This window comes from Schistocerca serialis, chromosome 3, assembly GCF_023864345.2.
Source record: "Schistocerca serialis cubense isolate TAMUIC-IGC-003099 chromosome 3, iqSchSeri2.2, whole genome shotgun sequence".
In the NCBI taxonomy this organism is placed as follows: Eukaryota; Metazoa; Arthropoda; class Insecta; order Orthoptera; family Acrididae; genus Schistocerca; species Schistocerca serialis.
Window position 1 is genome coordinate 617,462,702 of NC_064640.1, and position 25,907 is coordinate 617,488,608.

The 25,907-nt window shown below is 40.3% G+C and overlaps 1 protein-coding gene across 1 annotated transcript in view; it reads left to right on the forward strand.

Moving 5' to 3' along the window:
* The window catches only part of LOC126471053 (patched domain-containing protein 3-like), a 630,102-nt gene that overhangs the window by 370,043 nt on the left and 234,152 nt on the right, over positions 1-25,907 (forward strand). Inside the window, exons 5-6 of the mRNA XM_050099121.1 lie at positions 3,624-3,741; positions 25,393-25,499. Of these exons, the coding sequence (XP_049955078.1) occupies positions 3,624-3,741; positions 25,393-25,499 (225 nt within the window). The remainder of the gene's footprint in view (positions 1-3,623; positions 3,742-25,392; positions 25,500-25,907) is intronic.

Genomic DNA, 25,907 nt, shown 5'->3' on the forward strand with positions numbered 1-25,907 from the left:
CACATAGACACAGGCAACAGAGCATGCACAATGTCGGCAGTAGTACAGTGTATATCCACCTTTCGCAGCAATGCAGGCTGCTATTCTCCAATGGAGACGATCGTAGAGATGCTGGATGTAGTCCTGTGGAACGGCTTGCCATGCCATTTCCACCTGGCGCCTCAGTTGGACCAGCGTTCGTGCTGGACGTGCAGACCGCGTGAGACGATGCTTCATCCAGTCCCAAACATGCTCAATGGGGGACAGATCCGGAGATCTTGCTGGCCAGGGTAGTTGACTTACACCTTCTAGAGCACGTTGGGTGGCACGGGATACATGCGGACGTGCATTGTCCTGTTGGAACAGCAAGTTCCCTTGCCGGTCTAGGAATGGTAGAACGATGGGTTCGATGACGGTTGGGATGTACCGTGCACTATTCAGTGTCCCCTCGACGATCACCAGTGGTGTACGGCCAGTGTAGGAGATCGCTCCCCACACCATGATGCCGGGTGTTGGCCCTGTGTGCCTCGGTCTTATGCAGTCCTGATTGTGGCGCTCACCTGCACGGCGCCAAACACGCATACGACCATCATTGGCACCAAGGCAGAAGTGACTCTCATCGCTGAAGACGACACGTCTCCATTCGTCCCTCCATTCACGCCTGTCGCGACACCACTGGAGGCGGGCTGCACGATGTTGGGGCGTAAGCGGAAGACGGCCTAACGGTGTGCGGGACCGTAGCCCAGCTTCATGGAGACGGTTGCGAATGGTCCTCGCCGATACCCCAGGAGCAACAGTGTCCCTAATTTGCTGGGAAGTGGCGGTGCGGTCCCCTACGGCACTGCGTAGGATCCTACGGTCTTGGCGTGCATCCGTGCGTCGCTGCGGTCCGGTCCCAGGTCGACGGGCACGTGTACCTTCCGCCGACCACTGGCGACAACATCGATGTACTGTGGAGACCTCACGCCCCACGTGTTGAACAATTCGGCAGTACGTCCACCCGGCCTCCCGCATGCCCACTATACGCCCTCGCTCAAAGTCCGTCAACTGCACATATGGTTCACGTCCACGCTGTCGCGGCATGCTACCAGTGTTAAAGACTGCGATGGAGCTCCGTATGCCACGGCAAACTGGCTGACACTGACGGCGGCGGTGCACAAATGCTGCGCAGCTAGCGCCATTCGACGGCCAACACCGCGGTTCCTGGTGTGTCCGCTGTGCCGTGCGTGTGATCATTGCTTGTACAGCCCTCTCGCAGTGTCCGGAGCAAGTATGGTGGGTATGACACACCGGTGTCAATGTGTTCTTTTTTCCATTTCCAGGAGTGTATGTGGGACCAGCTTGGACATCAACTCCATTACAGTGCCAGTACACTGAATGACAAAGACCAGTTACAACAGTGGGACAGCTTGCCTCAGGAGGTGATAAGTGGCTTTTTGACACCCTTCCCAACCAAATCAGTGCATATATCTAGGCCAGAAGGGGTGCAGCATCATATTGATAAGTGGGTTCATACTGCCAAGTATTTTGTAAATTTAACTGTAAGTTCTGGTTGAGAATAACAAATTATTTAGGAGTAAAGGAGATGGCTCACCTAAAGGCAGAAGTGCTGTGTCGTCAACAGATACACACACAAAAGGTACAGAGCTTTACTTTGCTAGCTTTTGGAGTGGAATTCCTTTGTCAAGCTGTAGGAAATACATGCACGTGCGCACATGCGTGTGTGCCTACACACACACACACACACACACACACACACACACACACACAGCCTATCACATATGCTTGTCTCCCTACATTGTGCTCATTAGACTGTCAGCTCTTTTCTGGTCCATGGTGAGTGTACTGGGTTGAGATTGGGGTGCAGTGTGGGGTGGGGTGTGGCATGGAGTGAAGCAGAAGGCAGGGAGGGTGTTGGGGGGAAGTGTCTAGCGGCTCGTGTGAGACTGTGAGACTGGGGAGCTGTCCGTGGGCTAGCTAGGGATGCAGGTAGAGGGGGCACGTGGCAGACAGCTGTGCACTTGATTTCACAGACTAGGGCATGAGGTGGCAGCACACAACTACCAAGAAACCTTCCTGGCCTAAACCCAAGGTAGCTCGCTGTGCCCCCCCTCCCCCCCATATAGTGTGTTTTTTGTTTGTGTGTGTGTGTGTGTGTGTGTGTGTGTGTGTGTGTGTGTGTGTGTGTGTGTGTGTGTGTGTGGGGTGTCTTTACACGACCTAGCCCACACAGCACCCCCACCTCACTCCAATATGCTCACCGTGGGCTAGGAAAGAGCTGACAGTCGAATGAGCACAATGTAGGGAGAGAAGCATGTGCATATGTGTGTGTGTGTGTGTGTGTGTGTGTGTGTGTGTGTGTGTGTGTGTGTGTGCGCGCGCGCGTATGTGTGTCTTTGTGTTTGTGTTTGTATGCATGTTTCTCCTACAACTTGAGAAAGAAATTCCATTCTGAAAGCTAGCAAAGTAAAGCTCTGTACCTTTTGTGTGTGTATCTGATGATGACGCAGTGTTTCTGCCTTTAGGTTAACTTCCATTTTGTGATCACTTAAGTAATCTCACATAGCCTCCCAACCCATGAAGTTTTGTTTCCCTTTCACCTTCTGGGTGCTTCAATTTTTTGTCAGGCACTGTATATGCAAACATCCCTTTTTCATCATAATCTTAATGCTTTTTATTCTTTTAATGTTGACTTGTGTAACTTAAACTGAAAAAAAAAGTGTTTTGAAAGCTGAGTTTTTTTGTGTTGGTTGGATGAAGTTAAATCAGGGGCAGTATACAATGAGACTGATATGAGAAACCTCCTAAAATCACCCTCAAATTGGCTGGTAGGCTCCACTTTTAACAGCCTAGGATTGAACCAAGGTGATCCACTCCAGTTTGTCACATTATTGTGCAACTGTGCCATTATGACTGCAAAATTCATAGTTTTATGACTCCATTTCCCATGAAAAGCCTTCCAACAAGTGAAAATGCAAGATATATAGTGATTGCTAAAGTCCTGCTTGTCAACATTAAATTTCCAGATTGATGGAGTCACAACAATCAGTGACAGAATTCTGTAATGAAAAAACAGCTATTTCCTGGATTCCAGGAGGGGGCAGGTGTCCCCTCTTGCATGCCTCCTCCTTGAGGATACCTGAAAACAAGTTACTCATGGCTTATCGGCAGATGCACAAGGGGTGTTGGAAGGCATAAGAGATCCATTTCTTAACAAAGTGTGGAAGCTAGGGATGGTCAGAAAAGGCCTGGGAAGGGGACTACAAACTGATGCAGACATGACATTGATAGCAATCAACTTGTATGGGGTGGACTTTTTGGTGTGCAAGGGGTGGCTGCTGGTGAAATGGAAATATTGTTGTGATTTGTACGTACTTGTGGTACCATCAATGAGGTGGAGGTTAGCATTCAGGAAGGTGGCTTGTTGAGTTGAGGAGAACCACATGAAAAAAGCAGGGGAGGAGATATTAAAGTACAAAAACTTTTTTATAGACTTTGCACATTACTGAGTAATCAAAATTTGCTTTTCTACTTTTTTAAATAATTGCATTATACTAGCAGTGTCATGATGGGTCTTTGGATATGTACTTTAAAATTAGTTCACATCTTCCTGTATTATAACAATGGTTATTATTTATTTCCAGTTCTGATGTGAGTATACTGGATGACATCACTTCTCTCTTAGCTGGAGTGGAGTGGAATCTTAACAAGACTGAAGTATTGGGAGCCAGAGCTACTATCATCATTTGGATGCTTGACAAGGTACTGTGACCTAAAAGTGTTGTTAGATGAACCATTAATCAATGTTCCTTTGTTATATCAGATTTTATTTCACAGACTAAATGTCAACACCAAGATCATTAGTAATATATAAACCCAACAATATATTGACCTGGGGTGAGTGGGGATGCTATGGTGTAGAAGTGGTGGAGTGGCAGGTTGTGGAGGCAATGGAGATGATCAGAAGTGGCTAGGAAAACTCCACTGCAAGGTATAACATATTTTTTTAGTCTTGCATTACAATGCCAAAGTGCTGCAATGCCTTTGCATTTACCCTCTACAGGCACATGGTCCACTGTCAATGCCAGTGACATTGAAAGGTCCCAGCAGTGGGATGGCCATTTGACATCTATGTCCTGCTTTGCTAACACTGTTTACCTCACTCGGCAGGGCATGCCCAAGTTTGCACAATGTGGTCCAGAGTGAACAGTGGCAATGGCATGTATGTCCACTGAATTCTTGCAGGTGGTCACCACTGCTGGGTTAGAAGCTCACCCTGGTGCAGAAGGATGGCAGCAATTTGATCCTGGCTGTGAACTGCTGCCCTCTGAGGCAGAATTTCAGTGCTGCCTTGGAGCCTGATGGACAGCTCATCCATTATGTTGTTCCAAGTCCAAGGGTGTGCATTTAGAACTGTGAGCTGGTCTGGTGGAACTGGCTGCCCAGACCAGCATCGGCTGCTGGCTGGCCCAGGGCGTGACGGACACTTTCGTGAGCCCAATGTCATGGAGGGTGCTGCCAGACTGTGCATAACTGTGCTAGAAACAGATGGTATTTATAGCCATTAATAGCACACCTTTCTGTGCTGTTACATTGCTTTCTGGCACATAGAAACCAACACATCTGTGTCTAAGCATTGTGGAAATACTCCACAGGCTGGCCTGTAGTTTCATGACCTTTCTGGAATGTCACCATGATTGTGCAGCTTGGCCCAGCTACTTTCTGTATACAAACAGGCTCACTTGTGAAATCACATGTCAGTGCCTCTATATGATCCTGCTTGCTTCACATACAGCTGCAGTGGAGTGGCATTTAATTCAGTAACACCTAAAATTTAGCAATGGCACTAGAACTGTAAATTTCTCTTAGAAGGCAACCTACCATAAGAATTTTTTCTATATGTCTTTCAGCTTCAATGATGTGGTGAAATTACAAGGGGAAAATCAGCAAAGAAGGTCTAGCAATATTCATACATAACAATAGCAATCAGATTCCAAAAGGGAAGAGGTTATAGATATAATCACATATAGTTGCAGCAGTCTTCCAGACTATCTTACATAGAGGCTAATGGTACAAGCCACTGTCCCACTGAGACTTTATGGTCTACCAAAGATAGATATACAAGGAATTTCACTTTATCCCATTATAACAATATTGTACATCTGAAATACTACACAATAAAACATGTGGCTTCACTTTCCAGCCCTCTGGTAGCCTAATGGGAACACAATATCAGCTGAGCTCACATATTCTATAAACAAATGCTTGCCTTGATTTACTTTTCGTTCAACATCCAATATTTTGAACAAACTGATGCTGTTGCTACAGGTAGCTCTTTGCCCCACGTTTCATGGAAGACTGCAAGGTGAAAGTACTTCAATCAATAATTCTGAAATCTACTTCTTTTTTAGATAAAAAATCAATATATTTATGGTCTGACCACATGGGACCATAACAGCAGAGTCATTCTTAGAAAATCTAAACAGTCTCCATACTAACATTTCTTTTGCTATTGAAATTAATAAAATGGAAACACATATTTTGTGGATATCATGATTCATAAAAAAATCACAAGATAGGTTCTTGTGTGGCAGAATGTATTGTAAGCCAACACATTTTGGCTTGTATTTCTGAGCTACCAGATGTCATCACCCAACTCATCGTAGAATCGCACTACAGACAACTGTTTAAAGACTAAAAACTGTATTAGATCCTGAGCTGGTCAGTAGAGCTTCTTGGAAGAAAGACAACATAAATTTCATTAAAGCTTGTTGCATAAATTTAAAGAATCTGTATTCAGAGATGATTGTGTGACCATTATGCTGTCACCAACATATATCTCACACAGAGATAATGAGAAAAATGTAAGTGAAGATTTCATGAAAGCTTGTTGCATAAATTTAAAGAATCTGTATTCAGAGATGATTGTGTGACCATTATGCTGTCACCAACATATATCTCACACAGAGATAATGAGAAAAATGTAAGTGAAGTTACAACATGTACAGAGGCACTCAGTCATTTTTTCCTTACTCAGTATGTGAATGGATTAGGAAAGAAATCTGATAATACTGGTATCATGTGCCTTTAGTCACGCACTATGCGGTGGCTGCTCTACACCCTTGTATGTTTATGCTGAACAGATCCACTATTTGTTTTGACCTGCATGCATTAAAAGTTGTGACCTACCAAGAGATATGTGAAACCTAGCTATGATAGTTTTCTTTCCTTTGTTGGTGTTGTCTTATTCAGAACTATCAGATTTTTCAAGAAATCCTAAATCAAATTTGTTTCCTCTGCATTGAGTGCATGTAGTACTGGATACTGTAAAAGATCATGTCTCCTTAAGGTGGCCCTGAATATACAAGGCATATACAAGAATCACTGTGAGGAGTAATATATCAGCCAGATGTGTCACATGGTTAAAATAGATGCAATGCGTGTTGATGTCACATGAGTGTAGATCAGCCAGGAAAATCTGCTATTGTCAACCATTGCCTTGATACAAGACTGGGCCATCACTGGTCAAAGAGCAAATAATTAGGGCACTGACAATTTGCCTGGATGCATATTCTGGGATCTGAAACATGTTGTTTGACTTCCCCTGTCACACAGTGCAAGATCTGCAGTTAATTTCTGTGGCAGATGCTCAGAATGTCAGCTTGCCTGTGATGAAATTACAGCCCCTCCCCTCTTCTGAGTACCTACATTTTTTGTCAGGTATCATATAAACTGAACTATGACAGTAGCTCTGAACTGAGAGTGGAACTTGAAGTTGAACCAACAGCATAGCATAAATATTACACCTTTACTATAAAAGTCACAGATGTTAATGTTGATGAACTGTTTAAGCCAGTAGTACCGTATTTACTCGAATCTAAGCCGCACTTTTTTTCCGGTTTTTGTAATCTAAAAAACCGCCTGCGGCTTAGAATCGAGTGCAAAGCAAGCGGAAGTTCTGAAAAATGTTGGTAGGTGCCGCCACAACTAACTTCTGCCATCGAATATATGTAGCGCTACACAGGCATGCTTTGTAGGCACAAAGATAAATACTGCTGCCAAAACCTCTGCGTCAGTAAATAAATTAAAAAAAAAAAAAAAAGGTGGAAGACGAGCTTTTTTTCTCGGCCCCGAGTTTCGACCACTGCATTTTCATACATTATCCAACGAAGTAAATACAAATTCCGTATTGTTCATCTTCTAATGTAGCAGAATTTCAATGTACTATGAAAATATGACCGGCAAGACTGTTTGGGATGTTTGTCAATATGGCCAACTCTACGTTCTGAATTTTTTCCTACCTGTGAGAAGAGATGATTGCTAATAGGAACCTGATGAAATGTGAATCACATGCAGTATTCTCTTCACCATAAGAATAATACGAATATAAACATTTTGCCATGTATCCTTTTGTGTTTGTTGCTATCTCATTTAAATCCTGTCTGCGTAATAAATTACGAAACTAGAGTGAAACAGCAGATGCGGAAGAATATATGTATCGTGTCATGTTTATATTCATATTATTCTTATGCCTAATAGTGATACAGTCAGAATGAAGCACGGCAACTGACTAGAGTTTTAAATCTAAGATGACTCTAATTTCTGTGCAGAATTTGATGTACTACAGAAGCGGCCGCAAAGATTTTCAAACGGAGAAAAATTTTCGCCTAACCCTCGTTCAGAACATGTTCTATCATACGCAGTTTATTATTTGGTTCTTGTTGATCATTATCAAAGAAAGCAGCAATGTAAGTAACAACAAATAGCAGTCTCTTGTCATTGTTTTGCTAATGAGACGATTCCTCCCTTTTTTTAATTGTAAGCGGCGGTAGTGCGCACAAAAGCAAGCCGTGCCGCGAGCGGTGACAGGCTGTAAACACGCACTATCAGAATGCGACAAACAATGCATCACACAGTACAGTAATGCATTTTCAATTTAGAGTGACGTAACACCTATAACAAAGAAAACGGCACTTATCAGATCATAGCAAAATAAGCAATTGATTCAAACGAGACGAAGCACGCGAAAAAGGAAGGGTACCCATATAAATACGGACGGAGAGCCTGACGCATAACAATGGCTACCTGGTAAAGCTTTACTGCTAAGCTTATGACTCGAACCAAACTACTGTAGCTGTATCGTCATTCATTCGACCTAAATTGTGTCTCATATTACAATGGACTAACTTTATTTCGATTTGGAGGTGCGGCCTAAAACTTTTCTCTCCCCTTGAATTTCGAGTCTCAAATTTCAGGTGCGGCTTAGATTCGGAAATTTTTTTTCCTTTATTTCAAGTCTCATTTTTCAGGCGCGGCTTAGATTCGAGTGCGGCTTAGATTCGAGTAAATACGGTATTCAACCTGTGGGCCACCGCACCCTGGTGCACCGTGAATGACCACCTGGGGTGCCATGGATTTATTTTGTAGTTAGTCGCAAAGAAGACAGTTGGGGGAAATTTCATTTCTGGTTTCAGCCTGAGTGGCCTCAGAGGAATTCTACTTTAGCTGTTGGCCAACCTGCATAAGTGGCAATAACCTTCAAGCTGAACTATCATGTGTTGCCACCAACAGTGGGGGCTGTTTTTTTCAACCAGTTTTTATTACATTGTGACTTTGTTATAAAGTTGATAAAGGCAATAAACTATAAAACGTTTTTAAATTTGTTAAATGGAAGTTAGGAGCAAGAACTTACTGAAGACAACAATGAAAGTAGTAATTAAGGTAGGGAATGCAAGTGTGTAAAATATGACGATAGCTACTTAGATTTTGGTTTGAATGTATGCTACCTAGCAAATTAAAGGATCATTTAGAAAGTGTTCAGAAGAATGACATGGTCAAACCAACAGAATATTTTTCTAGAAAACAGAGTCAAATGAATGAACAAAAATAACCATTTGCTAACCATTGGATTATCCATAGAGATGCACTTGCTCCACAACATCTGAGTGATGACCTGAAGCATGTCATAAAAGTGGTGAAATTTTTTAAAATTTGTCCTCAGAAAGCTGATTTTTTAGACAAATGTTTCATGATATGGAGGCTGAACATACATATCTTTTTTATTTTTTATTTTTTTAGCACCACTCATTGGATTTTCAGGGGAAAAGTATTACCATACTTTTTTTTAACTTAGACAAGAAGTTTGATCTTGCCTGGAAGAAGAAAATCATATCAGTGCGAAGTGCTTTCTAGACACAGACTTTTTATTAAAGGTCAGATACCTAAGTGACATATATGAGAAGTTAAACTCACTGAATAAATCTCTGCAAGGAAGTGAAACTCATTTCATTCAGCTTCTTCATGAAGTTTTGGCTTTCAAAAAAGATGTTTCTTTGAAAGAGAAAAATGAATGATGGAGAAGAAATGAACTACTTTCCATGTTTGCAGCATTTTGTAAATGACAGTGAGATAGGCCTTGCTGCAGATATTTTTTCTGTACTGTAATTGAAGGACATTTATCTGCACTTTATGTTCATTTTGAAAAGTACTTTCCTGAAAACTGTGATAGGTTTCAGTGAGTTCAAAATCCATTCTGTAATGGTTCTCCTGTGTGTTCAGTATTACAGAAGAGGAAGAGTTCTACATCTACATCTATACTCCGCAAGCCACCTGACAGTGTGTGGCGGAGGGTACTTTGAGTCCCTCTATCGGTTCTCCCTTCTATTCCAGTCTCGTATTGTTCATGGAAAGAAAAATTGTCAGTATACCTCTGTGTGGGCTCTAATCTGTCTGATTTTATCCTCATGGTCTCTTCGTGAGACATACGTAGGAGGGAGCAATATATTGCTTGACTCCTCGGTGAAGGTATGTTCTCAATACTTCAACAAAAGCCCGTACCGAACTACTGAGCATCTCTCCTGCAATGTCTTCCACTGGAGTTTATCTATCATCTCCGTAGTGCTTTCGCAATTATTGAATGATCCTGTAACAAAGGGCGCTGCTCTCCGTTGGATCTTCTCTATATCTTCTATCAACCCTATCTGATACGGATCCCACACTGGTGAGCAATATTCAAGCAGTGGGTGAACAAGTGTCCTGTAACCTACTTCCTTTGTTTTTGGATTGCATTTCCTTAGAATTCTTCCAATGAATCTCAGTCGGGCATCTGCTTTACCGACGATCAACTTTATATGATCATTCCATTTTAAATCACTCCTAATGCCTACTCCCAGATAATTTATGGAATTAACTGCTTCCAGTTGCTGACCTGCTATATTGTAGCTAAATGATAAAGGATCTTTCTTTCTATGTATTCGCAGCACATTACACTTGTCTACATTGAGATTCAATTGCCATTCCCTGCACCATGCATCAATTCGTTGCAGATCCTCCTGCATTTCAGTATAATTTTCCATTGTTACAACCTCTCGATATACTACAGCATCATCCGCAAAAAGCCTCAGTGAACTTCCGATGTTATCCACAAGGTCATTTATGTATATTGTGAACAGCAATGGTCCTATGGCACTCCCCTTCGGCACACCTGAAATTATTCTTACTTCGGAAGACTTCTCTCTATTGAGAATGACATGCTGCGTTCTGTTATCTAGGAACTCTTCAATCCAATCACACAATTGGTCTGATAGTCTTTATGCTCTTCCTTTTTCATCAAACGACTGTGGGGAACTGTATCGAACACCTTGCAGAAGTCAAGAAACACAGCATCTACCTGAGAACCCGTGTCTATGGCCCTCTGAGTCTCGTGGATGAATAGCGCGAGCTGGGTTTCACATGATCGTCTTTTTCGAAACCCATGCTGATTCCTACATAGTAGATTTCTAGTATCCAGAAAAGTTATTATACTCAAACATAATACATGTTCCAAAATTCTACAACAGATCGACATTAGAGATATAGGTCTATAGTTGATAGAACTTTCATTAGATTCTTCACTAGTGAAGTTTTCATCAATGAGATTGCCAACATTTTGCTATTTGGTAAGGAAAGAGTTTTCAATCTTGAGCAAGAAAGCACTGGGGTATTAATCCTTCTGCAACACCCTACCTTTTTAAGAGTGGGTTTTTGGCTGTGTCTGTCATTAAAACCAAGTATAGATCAAGACTTTGCGTGGAGAAGGAGATCTGGGTGCTGTACCTAGTTTGGTACCAGCCCTTGACGATTTGTGTAACAAGAAGCGAGGTCAAATGTCGCATTGAGATGAGTAGTATTGTATTCATAACTTTTTTAAATTAAATATTTCAGTTCTTTCAACATATTCTTCAGGGGAGCCACAGAAACAACATAGTTTGTCGGGGGAGCCATGAACTCAAAACGGTTGAAAACCATGAGTTTAAGCAGTAATTACATCAGGAAAACATTGAACAACACAGAAAAGTTTTTCTTCACTTGTCTGTGTCTGTCCCCTCTGATATCTTGGTCATGAATATGAATGTCTGGGGAAGGTGTGGTAGGATTTGTTAACTCCTTGAAAATATCTAGGTAAACCTTTAAGTTTTAGGCATCAGATTTTGGAAGTGGTTACCTGTTCTTATGTTTTGTTTGACACTAGTCTGCTTTTGTTACACTCTTCTATGTTGTATGTTCTGATGTTTCAGTGTGCATAATATCTTTGTATGTGACAAATTAAAATGCTGGCAATGAAAACTGAAACATTTAGAAAATTGAAACCAAGGGAATGAAGAGATTACAAATTATGTACTGGTAATTACAAACAGTGAAAAATCCAGGCTGGAGTAACAACAATGGAAAACAACTGTTTCAAAGCCTATGCCATATATGGATTCTTCCCTCGACACTAACCATTGTTCTGATAACACCCCCCCCCCCCCCCCCCCAAACTAAACCTTTGCTAAGATACAAAGGGATTAAAGACATTAACTGCCAGTGGGCATTGATTTATATCAATCAGGAAAGTCATTCCTTGCTCCCACTCCAGCCCTACAAATACCTTCTATCACACCAGTGCAGCTGCATCATAATCCTTTCCTCTTCTCTAATTCTCTCCTCTCACCTTTGCAACACCCTCTCACCCCTCCACCATGATTCTGCACCTGGCGGACCACTGTCCTATCCCTGCCACATCCCTCCTTGCTTCCACAGACAGCACTAGCATTTTCCCCCACTCTTACTGTGCAATCATTCCTCCTCCCCAGACCACCTCTGTATTCTCACTGCCCATCAGAGTAAAGATTGTTGCTCCCTCAGAAACAGTTACAGTTTGACATTAGCATGCTGAGATGACAGTGGCCATGTGTGTGTGTTTTATGCACGTGTGAATGTGTGTGTATTATCTATGTCTGATGAAGGACCAAGTCTGATAGCTGAGAACATGTAACAGCCTTCTTCAATATATGTCCACCACACAATGATGATTACTTTATTCTCATTTTCATCAGAATTTTCCATTGAAAAAACCAGTGTGTCGGAGGCCCTAAGCACAATGTAAAGAACTTCTGCATGATGAGGTTTGATGGGAAATATTTGTTTTTTCATCATAAGTCCACAGGTGTTTGGTTGAAACTTGTAATGTACCTGGTGGACTAATCTCTCAGAAAATAACTTGTTCTCATGCACAGGATGGACATTAATAAAACCAACAAACTGCAAGACAGATTCCTGACTGGAAATGGAGCAAAAATGTCCTATGAACATTTTTTTTGATATTGTTTTTTTGATACAGTTTTTTGATACTGTAACTGTAGAATGTCTGACTTTGTTGATGGAGCCACAACCTCACCTCGGCTTGCACTGCGTCGTCATTATCAAAGTGAAGTCCTTGAAGGTGTTCTTAAATTTTGGAAACAGGCAAAAATCAGATGGGACCAAGTGTGAACTGTATGGAGAGTGATTGATGACAGTGAACCCAAGGTGTCGGATTGTCGCATATATCACAGCGCTCATGTGTGATCTTGCATTGTCGTGCTGAAGGAGAGGATGCTCCATGTGTGTATAAACTCTTCAGATTTGTGCTTTCAGTTTGTTGAGGGATTACAGCATGCTGTTTTTATCCACTGACATAGTCATCTTACACACTGCAATGTTACCTGCTACATTTCAGAACCCTCTAGTGACAGTGGGTTGCAACTTCCATCTGCGAAGCGGAAAAGTTTGCCGAGTAATATGCATGACATGTAATACCTCAACTGATATTGAGAACAGAATAAAAGATTCATAGGCATTACTCATTGGCACACCCTCACAGTTATTAGGGCTTTTTCCTATTCCATTCATGTATGGATTGCAGCAGAATGGTTGCTTAAATGCGTCATTGCCTGCTGTAATTAGTCTAATCTTGTCCTTGTGACCTGTATAAGAGCAATACATAGGGCTTGTAATGTATTTCTAGATTCATCACTTAAAGTTGGTTCAAGAAACTTTCTAAGCAGGTTTTCGATGGATCATTAATGTCAATATCATAGCATCTGCCAGTTCAGTTCTTTCAGAATCTTTGTGACATTCTCCCATGGATGCCCTTCTTTGTACACATTCAGTACCCCTTGTTATCCCTATTTAGTACAAGTTCCACACATTTCAGCAATATTGTGGGATAGGTCACACTAGTGTTTTGCATGCAGTCTCCTTTGTAGATTGGTTGCATTTCAGTACTATTCTACCAATGAACAACAGTCTGCCACCTGCTTTATCTGTGACTTAGACTGTGGGATTGTTCTATTTAATATCCTCAAAAACTGCTAAACCCAAGTATTTTTATGAATTGACCAATTCAACTTGTGACTCATTGATATTATAGTCATAGGATACTACATATTTTCATTTTGTAAAGTGTATAGTTTTACATTTCTGGCCATTTAAAGCAAGTTGCCAGTCTTTACACCACTTTGAAATCTCATCAAGATCTGACAGAATATTTGTGCAGTTTCCTTCAGCCAGTACTTCATTATAGATTATTTCATCAACTGCAAAAAGTCTTATTATACTATTAATATTGTCTGTGAGTTTATTAACATGCAATATGAAAAGCAAGGGATGCAACATACTTCCTTTGATACATACAAAGTTGTTTCTACATCTGTCAATGACACTCCATCCATGAAAATATGCTTCATCCTTTCTACAAAGAACTCCTAAATCCTGTCACAAATCTCACTTCATACCCCATACAACTGTACTTTTGATAATAAATGTAGATGTGCTGTTGAGTCAAATGCTTTTTTGGAAATTGAGAAATCCTGCATGTACCTGACTACCTTAATCCATAGCTTTCAATATTTCTGTGAGACAAGTGCAAGTGAGGTTTCACATAATTGATGTTTTTGGAATCCATGCTGGTTAGCATGGGGAATGTCATTCTGTTATTCAGTTCAAAATGCCTCATTGCATTTAACCTCAGAATATGTTCTAAGATTCTACAACAAATATTTGTCAAGGGTATTCAACAGTAGTTTTTCAAATCACTTCTGCTACCCTTCTTTAGATGGGTGTGATCTGTGCTTTCTTCCATCTCCTGGGAGCAGTTTTCTGTTTGAGTGATCTATAGTTGACTATATTTAAAAGAGGCACTAACTCATCTGCAAGTTGAATATGGAACCTGATAATGATTGTATCATGCCCTGCAGCTTTATTCAATTTTAATGACTTCAGCTTTTTCTCAATGTCACTGACACTAATGTCCATCTTGTTCATCTTTTTCCATGGTACAAGAATTAAAATGTGGCACTACTCTTGGACTCTCCTTTAAAACAGAGCATTTTAAAATGGAGTTAAGCATTTCTGTTTCTGCTCTGCTACCCTCAATTTCATTCCTGTCTCTTCAGCAAGTGTTTGCATTTGGATCTCCAGGTGGGGACTACTCAGGAGGATGTCATTATCAGGAGAAACAAAGCTTGCATTCTATGGATTGGAGCTTGGAATGTCAGATTCCTTAATTGGGTAGGTAAGTTAGAAAATTTAAAAAGGGAAATGGATAAGTTAAATTAGATATCGTGGGAATTAGTGACGTTCAGTGGCAAGAGGAACAAGACTTTGGTTAGGTGAATACAGGGTTATAAATACAAAGTCAAATAGGGGTAATGCAGAAGTAGGCTTAATAATGAATAAAAAAATAGAAACATGGGTAAGCTACTACGAACAGCACAGTGAACACATTATTGTAGCCAAGACAGACATGAACCCCACACCTACCACAGTAGTACATCTACATCTACATGACTACTCTGCAATTCACATTTAAGTGCTTGGCAGAGGGTTCGTCGAACCACAATCATACTATCTCTCTACCATTCCACTCCCGAACAGCGCGTGGGAAAAACGAACACCTAAACCTTTCTGTTCGAGCTCTGATTTCTCTTATTTTATTTTGATGATCATTCCTACCTATGTAGGTTGGGCTCAACAAAATGTTTTCGCATTCAAAAGAGAAAGTTGGTGACTGAAATTTTGTAAATAGATCTCGCCACGACGAAAAACGTCTTTGCTGTAATGACTTCCATCCCAGTTCGCGTATCATATCTGCCACACTCTCTCCCCTACTACGTGATAATACAAAACGAGCTGCCCATTTTTGCACCCTTTCGATGTCCTCCGTCAATCCCACCTGGTAAGGATCCCACACCACACAGCAATATTCTAACAGAGGACGAACGAGTGTAGTGTAAGCTGTCTCTTTAGTGGACTTGTTGCATCTTCTAAGTGTCCTGCCAATGAAACGCAACCTTTGGCTCACCTTCCCCACAATATTATCTATGTGGTCTTTCAAACTGAAGTTGTTCGTAATTTTAACACCCAGGTACTTAGTTGAATTGACAGCCTTGAGAATTGTACTATTTATCGAGTAATCGAATTCCAACGGATTTCTTTGGAACTCATGTTGATCACCTCACACTTTTCATTATTTAGCGTCAACTGCCACCTGCCACACCATACAGCAATCTTTTCTAAATCGCTTTGCAACTGATGCTGGTCTTTGGATGACCTTACTAGACGGTAAATTACAGCATCATCTGCGAACAACCTAAGAGAACTGCTCATATTGTCACCCAGGTCATTTATATAGATCAGGAACAGCAGAGGTCCCAGGACGCTTCCCTGGGGAACACCTGATATCACATCAGTTTTACTTGATGATTTGCCGTCTATTACTATGAACTGCGACCTTCGTGACAGGATATCACGAATCCAGTCGCACAACTGAGAAGATACCCCATAGGCCCGCAGCTTGATTAGAAGTCGCTTGTGAGGAACGGTGTCGAAAGCTTTCCGGAAATCTAGAAATACGGAATCAACTTGAGATCCCCTGTCGATAACGGCCATTACTTTGTGCGAATAAAGAGCTAGTTGCGTTGCACAAGAATGATGTTTTCCGAAACCATGCTGATTACATATCAATAGATCGTTCCCTTCGAGGTGATTCATAATGTTTGAATACAGTATATGCTCCAAAACCCTACTGCAAACCGAATTCAATGATATAGGTCTGTAGTTAGATGGATTACTCCCACTACCCTTCTTAAACACTGGTGCGACCTGCACAATTTTCCAATCTGTAGGTACAGATCTATCGGTGAGCGAGCGATTGTATATGAGTGCTAAGTAGGGAGCTATTGTATCAGCATAATCTGAAAGGAACCTAATCGGTATACAATCTGGACCTGAAGACTTGCCCGTATCAAGCGATTTGAGTTGCTTCGCAACCCCTAAAGTATCTACTTCTAAGAAACTCATGCTAGCAGCTGTTCGTGTTTCAAATTCTGGAATATTCCATTCATCTTCCCTGGTGAAGGAATTTCGGAAAACTGCATTCAATAACTCCGCTTTAGTGGCACAGTCGTCGGTAACAGTACCATCGGCACTGCGCAGCGAAGGTATTGACTGCGTCTTGCCGCTTGTATACTTTACATACGACCAGAATTTCTTCAGATTTTCATCCAAATTTCGAGATAATGTTTCGTTGTGGAACCTATTAAAGGCATTTTGCATTGAAGTCCGTGCCAAATTTCGTGCGTCTGTAAATTTTAGCCAATCTTCGGGATTTCGCGTTCTTCTGAACTTCGCATGCTTTTTCCGTTGCCTCTGCAACAGAGTTCGGACCTGTTTTGTGTACCACAGGGGATCAGTTCCATCTCTTACCAATTTATGAAGTATCAATCTCTCAATTGCTGTTGCTACTATATCTTTGAATTTGAGCCACATCTCGTCTACATTTGCATAGTCAGTTCGGAAGGAATGGAGATTGTCTCTTAGGAAGGCTTCTAGTGACACTTTATCTGCTTTTTTAAATAAAATTATTTTGCGTTTGTTTCTGGTGGATTTGGAAGAAACGGTATTGAGCCTAGCTATAACGACCTTGTGATCACTAATCCCTGTATCAGTCATGATGCTCTCTATCAGCTCTGGATTGTTTGTGGCTAAGAGGTCAAGTGTGTTTTCGCAACCATTTACAATTCGCGTGGGTTCGTGGACTAACTGCTCGAAATAATTTTCGGAGAAAGCATTTAGGACAATCTCAGAAGATGTTTTCTGCCTACCACTGGTTTTGAACAGGTATTTTTGCCAACATATCGAGGGAATGTTGAAGTCCCCACCAACTATAACCGTATGAGTGGGGTATTTATTTGTTACGAGACTCAAATTTTCTCTGAACTATTCCGCAACTATATCATCAGAGTCTGGGGGTCGGTATAAGGAGCCAATTATTAACTTAGTTCGGCTGTTAAGTATAACCTCCACCCATACCAATTTGCACAGAGTATCTACTTCGACTTCACTACAAGATAAACCACTACTGACAGACACAAACATTCCACCACCAATTCTGCCTACTCTATCTTTCCTGAACACCGTTAATATGCCAGCTAGCTCCACAGATAATGAAGAGATTGAAGAAATGTATGATAAGATAAAAGAAATTATTCAGGTAGTGAAGGGAGGCGAAAATTTAATAGTAATGGGGGACTGGAATTCCATACTAGGAAAAGGAAGAGAAGGAAAAGTAGTAGGTGAATATGGAATGGGAGTAAGGAATGAAAGAGGAAGTCACCTGGTAGAATTTTGCACAGAGCATAAATTAATATAGCTAACACTTGGTTTAAGAATCATGAAAGAAAGTTGTATACTTGGAAGTGGCCTGGAGACACTGGAAGGTTTCGGATAGATTATATAATGGTAAGACAGAGATTTAGGAACCAGGTTTTAAAGTGTTAAGACCTTTCCAGGGGCTGATGTGGACTCTGACCACAATCTACTTGTTATAGTTCTGGCGTAACATCAAATGCCAGCACGTCGGCCTGGAACGTAACAGCAGAGAATACTGTGAAATGAAGTCAGTCAATAGTACACTGACTAGGACCACGCCATGGCAGCAGTGGCCCCTATATGATGAAAATATAAGCACCGCTCCATACTAGTCATGTCTGCATTAGAAGACAAGCAGTGATCCAAACAATTTAGCTGTGACTTGTGATCTATATTAATTGCTTGCATGGAAATTGTATATATTGAAGGACATTGATTATTTGCAAGTTGCTAATTGCTTGCAACACCTCTGTGTAAAAAGGCAAAGTTAAGTATTGTCAATTTAATTTACTGTAATAAACTCCATTAATAAGATTTGCTTGAATTGTTGTCTAGCTATCTGAGAAAACAGCTTTGTAGGCACCCTATATTAGATGAGTGGACCGGACATGACATTTTGATGATGAGGATTCAGCAACAAACCCAACACCTCATGGCCAATAGTATGCTGACTACTACCACACCATGACAGGGGCTGCCCCTATATGATGAGAATATAAGTGCTGCTCCGTGCTAGCTGTGGTCACACTAGGAAATGAGCCGTGGTCCAATCGATTTAGCCATGACTTGTGATGTATATTAATTGCCTGCATGGAAATTGTATATATTGAAGGCCATTTACTGTAATAAACTCCATTAATAAGATTTGCTTGAATTGTTGTCTAGCTATCTGAGAAAACAGCTTCGTAGGCACCCTATATTAGATGAGTGGACCGTACATGACATTTTGATGATGAGGATTCAGCAACAAACCCAACACCTCATGGCCACAGAATTTTATTTTGTGTTTTGCTGGCGCCTTAATTCTCCCGTTTCTTTACTTTGCAGGGGCGTTTACTAGCTGTCCAAGAAAACAGCTTAGTAGGCATCCTATATTAGATAAGTGAGCCAGGCATGACAGTTATGAACTGTAGATTAAAAATGAAGAAACTGCAAAAAAGGTGGGAATTTAAGGAGTTGAGACCTGTATAAAATGAAAGAACTGGAGGTTATAGAGAGTTTCAGAGAGAGCATTAGGGAACAATTGACAACATGGGAGCATGTGCAGCATTGTGAAGAAATCGTTCACCAATTTGAAGCAGATGAAGGCGGCTTTCTTGGAAGGTATGTGACAATGGACGAAATGTGGGTTCACCACTTTGATCCTGAGACAAAACAACAGTCACAACAATGAAAACATCATTTATCCCCCAACCTAAAAAAATTCCGGGTGCAAAAATCAGCCAGTAAGGTGATGGCATCGGTGTTCTGGGATGCAGAAGGGGTAATTATAGTGAATTACTTGCAAAAGGGCATAACTATCAATTCATTATACTATTGCACCCTCCTGCACTGTTTGAAAGAAGAGATAAAGAATAAAAGTTGCAGAAAATTGGCACATGGAGTTCTCTTGCGTCAGGACAACACACCAGCGCTGTATGACTGTGGTTCAAATTGTTATGTCATCTGTCATATTCTCCAGATTTGGCTCCATCAGACTTTTTTCTTTTCCCAAACTTAAAATGACCTCAAAGGATGATGATTTGACAATGATGATGCAGTGATTGATGCTGTGAACGCTTGGTTGGACTCGAAATGAAAGACCTTTTATTTGAATGGTTTACAGAAGTTATCTGAGTGTAGAAACTTTTTGACCCCCATCATATGTGTTTCTCAATGCCACCAACACAAAATTGTATCACTCATCTTTGCAGTGGTGTGAGAATTAAACTGAGGCAATAATTTTCTGTGTCTTCCTTAGTGAAAAAAACATTTGAGGCAATTCTTTTCTGTGTCTTCCTTAGTGAAAAAAAAAAATTTGAAAGCTAAGTTCAGCATTTATGATTTTCCTTTGCTACCTTAAATTTCAATTATTGTGTCATCCATAAGTGTCTGGACACTAACTTTGGTGCTGCTCACTGCCTATGCATATAACCAGAATTTCCATGGGCTTTGTGAGAGATATTTCAATAAGATTCTGCTCCAGCAGCTACTGAAGGCTTCCCACATTCTCTGCTTGGTAGCCATACACATTCTATTTGATATCTCACTATCTATAACACTATGCTTGGGCTTTGTGAGAGATATTTCAATAAGATTCTGCTCCAGCAGCTACTGAAGGCTTCCCACATTCTCTGCTTGGTAGCCATACACATTCTATTTGATATCTCACTATCTATAACACTATGCTTTGTTTAACATCTGTCATGCAGGATTCGCTCTTCCTTTAGAAGTTTCTGTATAGTGACTGTATGCGTGCTTCTGACTGGAAGTAAATATTTTGAGTTCCTCTTTGGAATAGTACATGAAGTCATTGATAATAGTTCCAGTATGGACGTCTTCAGAGAGGTCAGGTCTATTTCTTGCCATTATAATTATATATTTCCATCATGAATAGACTCTCAAGCTATTTGTTCCAGGTTTTACAGGATGTATTGTCATACTCACCATTTACAAAACTGAAATTATCCCAACTTATTGTTGGATGATTATAGTCTCCTCCAATAATGACGGAATAACTAGGGAACATTCATACATGTGAACTGCTCCACAATCAGCAGTTGGTTGCATTTTGTTCCCTAAATTGTTGCTGGAACAACCTCTTCAGTGTGGTGAATGACATCTCCATGCATACACACAGAGTACACAAGGTGATCCTTCCATCCCTTGCTGTCAAAAGCCTGAATAACTGCCTTCTGTAGAACGGATGTGCAGGAAGAGAGTCAGTCAGGTTCTAGAAGGCATTGACAGGGATGTGTAGCCATGTTGACTCCAGTGCCATCGCTAACTGCTGTTTCTCAGTTGAGGAACGATGGCACAAACAGCCTAATTGAGACAGTCCCACAGATTCTTGTTGGGGTTTAAATCTGGGTATTTTCTTGGACATGGGAGTACAGTAAACTCATCCTGGTGCTCTTCAAACCACACGCATATACTGTGGGCTGTATGACATGTCACTCTGTCCTGCTGGCAAATGCAATCATGATGAGAAAAAAACTAACTGGTGGACATGGTCCACAAGAATAGCTGTATACTTTTTTCAATTCATTGTGCCTTCCAGAATGATGAAATCACACAGGGAATGCCACAAAAACATTCCCCAGACTTTAATGCTCCCTTCTTCAGCCTGGACCCTTCCATCAATTGACAATGGCCATCTGTCTTATGGAGCATAAAACGTAATTCATCTGAAAAGGCCACCTGTTACCACTCAGTGGACATGTGGTTGCAGTATTGGTGTGCAAATTCCAGCTTTGGTCGCTAATGAAAAGCAGGCAGCATGGATGCATGAACCAGGCATCTGTTGCAGAGGCTCATATGCAGCAACACTCACTGAACAGTTATTGAGGAGGCACTGTTGGTGGCACATTAGTTCATCTGGGTAGGCAGTTGATTAACAGTTGCATGTCTAATCACCCACACACATCTCTGCAGCTATTGTTCACCCCTGTCATCTATGGCCCTCGGCACCATTTTTGAATAGCACCATTTTGCCGTGTACGGTATATTTTGACCGCAGTGGCTCATGAACTGTTTACAAACTTAGCCATTTCAGAAATGCTTCCACCTCTGGCCCAAAAGCCAATGACTATGTTCTTTTGGACGTCACATAAATCACTCCATTCCTGCATTATAACAATGATTGTTTTCCACATCATCCTGACTCCCTTTATATACCCTCAACTGCTAGTGCTGCCACCTGCTGTCTGTGAGTAGTTACTGCATGTTGACAGTGAACATCGGCGCTGGTCACAATGATGTGACTGGACCATGTATTTTTCACTGTATGTTCAAAATGCCAACAATTAATGAACCCCTCTCCTATAGCACATGTTTCCTCATGACACAGGACACAGCACAATTCCCAACAGCTGAAACATGTCTCAATTGCTCAGTTTCGGTTTCAGTGGAAGACAGAAACTCAAATTTGTTGGTTAGCTGGATGGGTGCAATACCCTGACTTTTCACTCGTCTCTACCTCTTTGTACATGACCCCTAGACCTACCACTGACACACCACTCACAATGAAGTGGACAATCTGTGATAGATCTTGTACTCCCTGTGAAGGAGACAGTACCACTGACGAGGATACTACTTTAGGTATCTTCTGTATCCCTAGTACATGACTCTTGGCAGTTTGCCCAATACAAGTTATTTGAAGCAGCTTACAATTACTTGACAGCAGCCAGAGCAATTGCCAGCTGTTTACAAACAGCACTAATCCATCCTGTGCCCAAGAAGAGCATTCACAGTGTGGTTGCATTCTGACTCGAGCATTGTTTATCTGAACATTAAACAAATAATATTCAATTAGCCTCACTGATATTGTTTTAATTTCAGACTATACTATGCTGCAAAGATTATATGTTCCATTTAAAATCTGAAGCTGCAACAGTCAAGAAACTGGTTTGCGCAAATAAATGAAAAACTTGGGATGAAGTTTATAATTTCCTTGCAGTTAACTTTGTATCTTGAACTTTTGTTGTGGTTGTGTTCATTAACAGGCTCATGTAACAATGTCAGAAACAATGATAACATACAACAGTTGTCAACAGTGCAAACCACATTTTAAGAAAAACTATATGAAACACGTATGACAGTTAAAATATGCACAAAACACAATATAACATTGCAGCTGTTGAATTTGTAAGAAATATGTTTACAGCACAATTGTAACAGTTTGAGCGCTGACTTAGAAAAAAGTAGCTCAATAAGCAGAAAAAGTGGAAATGTTGCACTAATCAAGTAAGTACTTGTTACACTGGAATAAGCAGGAAACAAGTTTCTGAAAAGATATTTTAGCCAAGTACTGTAGTTCAAAGTATACTACAAAATATTTTACATGCAACACTCATAAGCATCAAAAAATTCTCAAAAATATACCTTTTACTACATAAGTACACAATGAAAGTAAAGGGAATGACTGTTTTTGCGTGAGGATTCTGTTCTCAAAAATTTCTAAAAAACACAAATGTCATTTACAGTTGTCAATACAGCATAAATTTTGAACAGCACCCACAAATGTTTGAAAATAAGCAATATATCATGATACACACATGTCTGGAAACAGTCAGTGAACATTGTGGGTAAATGACATGAACAGTGGAATATTAAACTCTATAATTTCAAATCAGACCTATTTAGCTCAGATTGTTGTACAAAAAGGAAAATCTGGAAGTCAGCTTATATACAATTAATAAATGTGTGAGATAAATGGATATTTTACTTAGCTAAATTTATGATTCCTACTGCACAGGTATTTTAAAAATGAACACTGTAGTATCAGCATATCAGAATAAAAATAGCAAAAATTATATACCACCAACGAAACACACCTTACATAGCTGACAATGTTGATGTGCAATCCTCAAACATTGACAGAACACGTGATCAGAGTTTACAGATCCTGCCATATGAGTGCCAGTCATACAGAGGCATAAACCAGTCAGTCATGTCCCAACAGTGATGCCATGTTTCTAGTCTGTCATTCACCTTAATACACCATCTGTCAGGAACAGCTGATAATGTGACTTAAGAAAAACACACGCAACCAAAAGGTTTAAATTTCATTGTTTATATCTGCTCATTATAGCCAACTTGGATAGATCAGAGGTTTGTACTTTCTAATTATATGATAACACTGACATTGTCTGTGTTATTCAAGTTTGGTGTATAGCTCAGGCATCTTCTCAAAATGTAAATCTTTGAAAAATTAGAATGTCCTAGTGCCATTAATTACAGCTTTAAATGTGGGCTGCTCTGTCCTCACTAGTTCCCTTCATAAATTTGGTGTATATTGACCATTTGACACTAACACGAATAGCTTAAGGAATATGACTCTGGTTAGCATTGTTTTCAGCATTTCAATGGATCAAATTACTGATATCTCTTTTCTGCCAGATATTATTAATTTTTATGTCCTCAGTTGCTTACTATTTCAACATTCATTTTGCACAACTGACAGTGGTGTGCAGTCATTATCTATATCATAACTGAAGGGAGGAAATTTTGTTCACCATTAGCCCATGCTATTCCACTTTTCTCTCTGCTGCACAAATTCTGAAGACAGAACCCTCTCAATGTTACAGATCCTGTGTTCACCTTTGAATCTCTATTCTCCTAATGACTTTTACTTGAAATAAGCATATGATTTTGTATCTATGACTATCCACCAATTAATGTTTTCACATTCTCTTCTCTACTGTGAATCCAAGACAGCATGGTGACAACATGGGTACCCAACATATTGATCATATTCACACCGTAACAGGATGGTTTGCCTTTAAAGTCTTCCAACCAGTGGCTGATAAAGCAGCTGAGTAATTCTTTTATAGCTGTAATGTCTGATTATAGTGTGTACTGCTGCATTTGTAGTGTTGTGAGAGACTAAGTAAACTGAAGAAAGGGAGAGACTCATGTCTATTCTTTGTGGTGGTGATGATGGTGGCAAGGAGGAGAAAGATTATAATGGTTTGGAGAGGTCACATAATACAAGGCATCTAGAGACACAGGCTACATCTTCCAAATAACAACAAAGGAGTCAATGAACTTAATACACCAAACTCACTGAACAAATCCATATTAATAATATCTTAAACTTTTATTCAACAAGACAGTTCAGTGAAGCCCGGAACTTAATACATGTCACTGGTATATCCTATTGCTGGATGTATTATGGCAGTAAAGCTTTCCTCCTGTAGCTATGTTAAAACGACATTCTTCAATGTTTCAAAAACTTTACTTTACCATAATTTAGCAGCTTCAGCCATGAGTGCAGGTGTTCATGGCCTGTTAAAGATGAATATATTAGGTATCACATTACAGTTACGTATTTAAAATTTAAATCAGACTTTTTTGTATTAAAATGTTATGATACCTTATTATTTAAAATAGCACTTTTCATTAAAGCATGATGATGACCTTTATAATCAGACTAACTGTTAACAGAATCATATTTTCCCCAATAATCAATATAGGAAACTGAAGTAATTTGGAACAGTGCAAGCAAAAAAATTATGTTTCATTAACAGCTCAAATATTGGGATACAGAACAGAATGATTTTTCTGGTACAATATCTGATGGGGAACTGCGTATCAAAGTACCACTGTATATATATATTCATTGTTATTGAGACATTGCCAGACCAAAACCTAAAATGCATCTTCATGTGCCAATTTACAGAAGTACATCATATAATAATACTACCATATTATGTATTTCAGTCTCATAGCTCCTCTGCTGAGTGGGAATTGGGATTTATTGAAGAAGCACTATTCTCAAACAGGACACTTCCTCCTCGTACAAATATCTATGCGATTTCAACACGAAGGTAAGAGAGTCTAAGCTTTCACTTTTTCTAAAGTTAAATAGGGAGTAAATGTATTTCTTGCCTGATTGCATTTATTCTCTCTCTCTCTCTCTCTCTCTCTCTCTCTCTCTCTCATGCTGAAATCCTGTGCATAACCATTCTCATTATTATGAGGAATTTCATATTGTTTTCGACTCATAACTGTATTTTAATTTTTGTAGTCCCCAATTTTGATTACACGAATCCTTTACTATTTGTTGAATACTCTGAAACCAAAATAGATGATGCATAGTGCATAATAGTTACTGATTCTATGAATATTCCAGGACTGCAAATGAAAACAACTGGAATTAACACAGCTTGAATTGTGGTGGTGAAAACCACTCTTAGGTTGGGCTGAAATCAATCACTTGCCTGAATGGTATCACC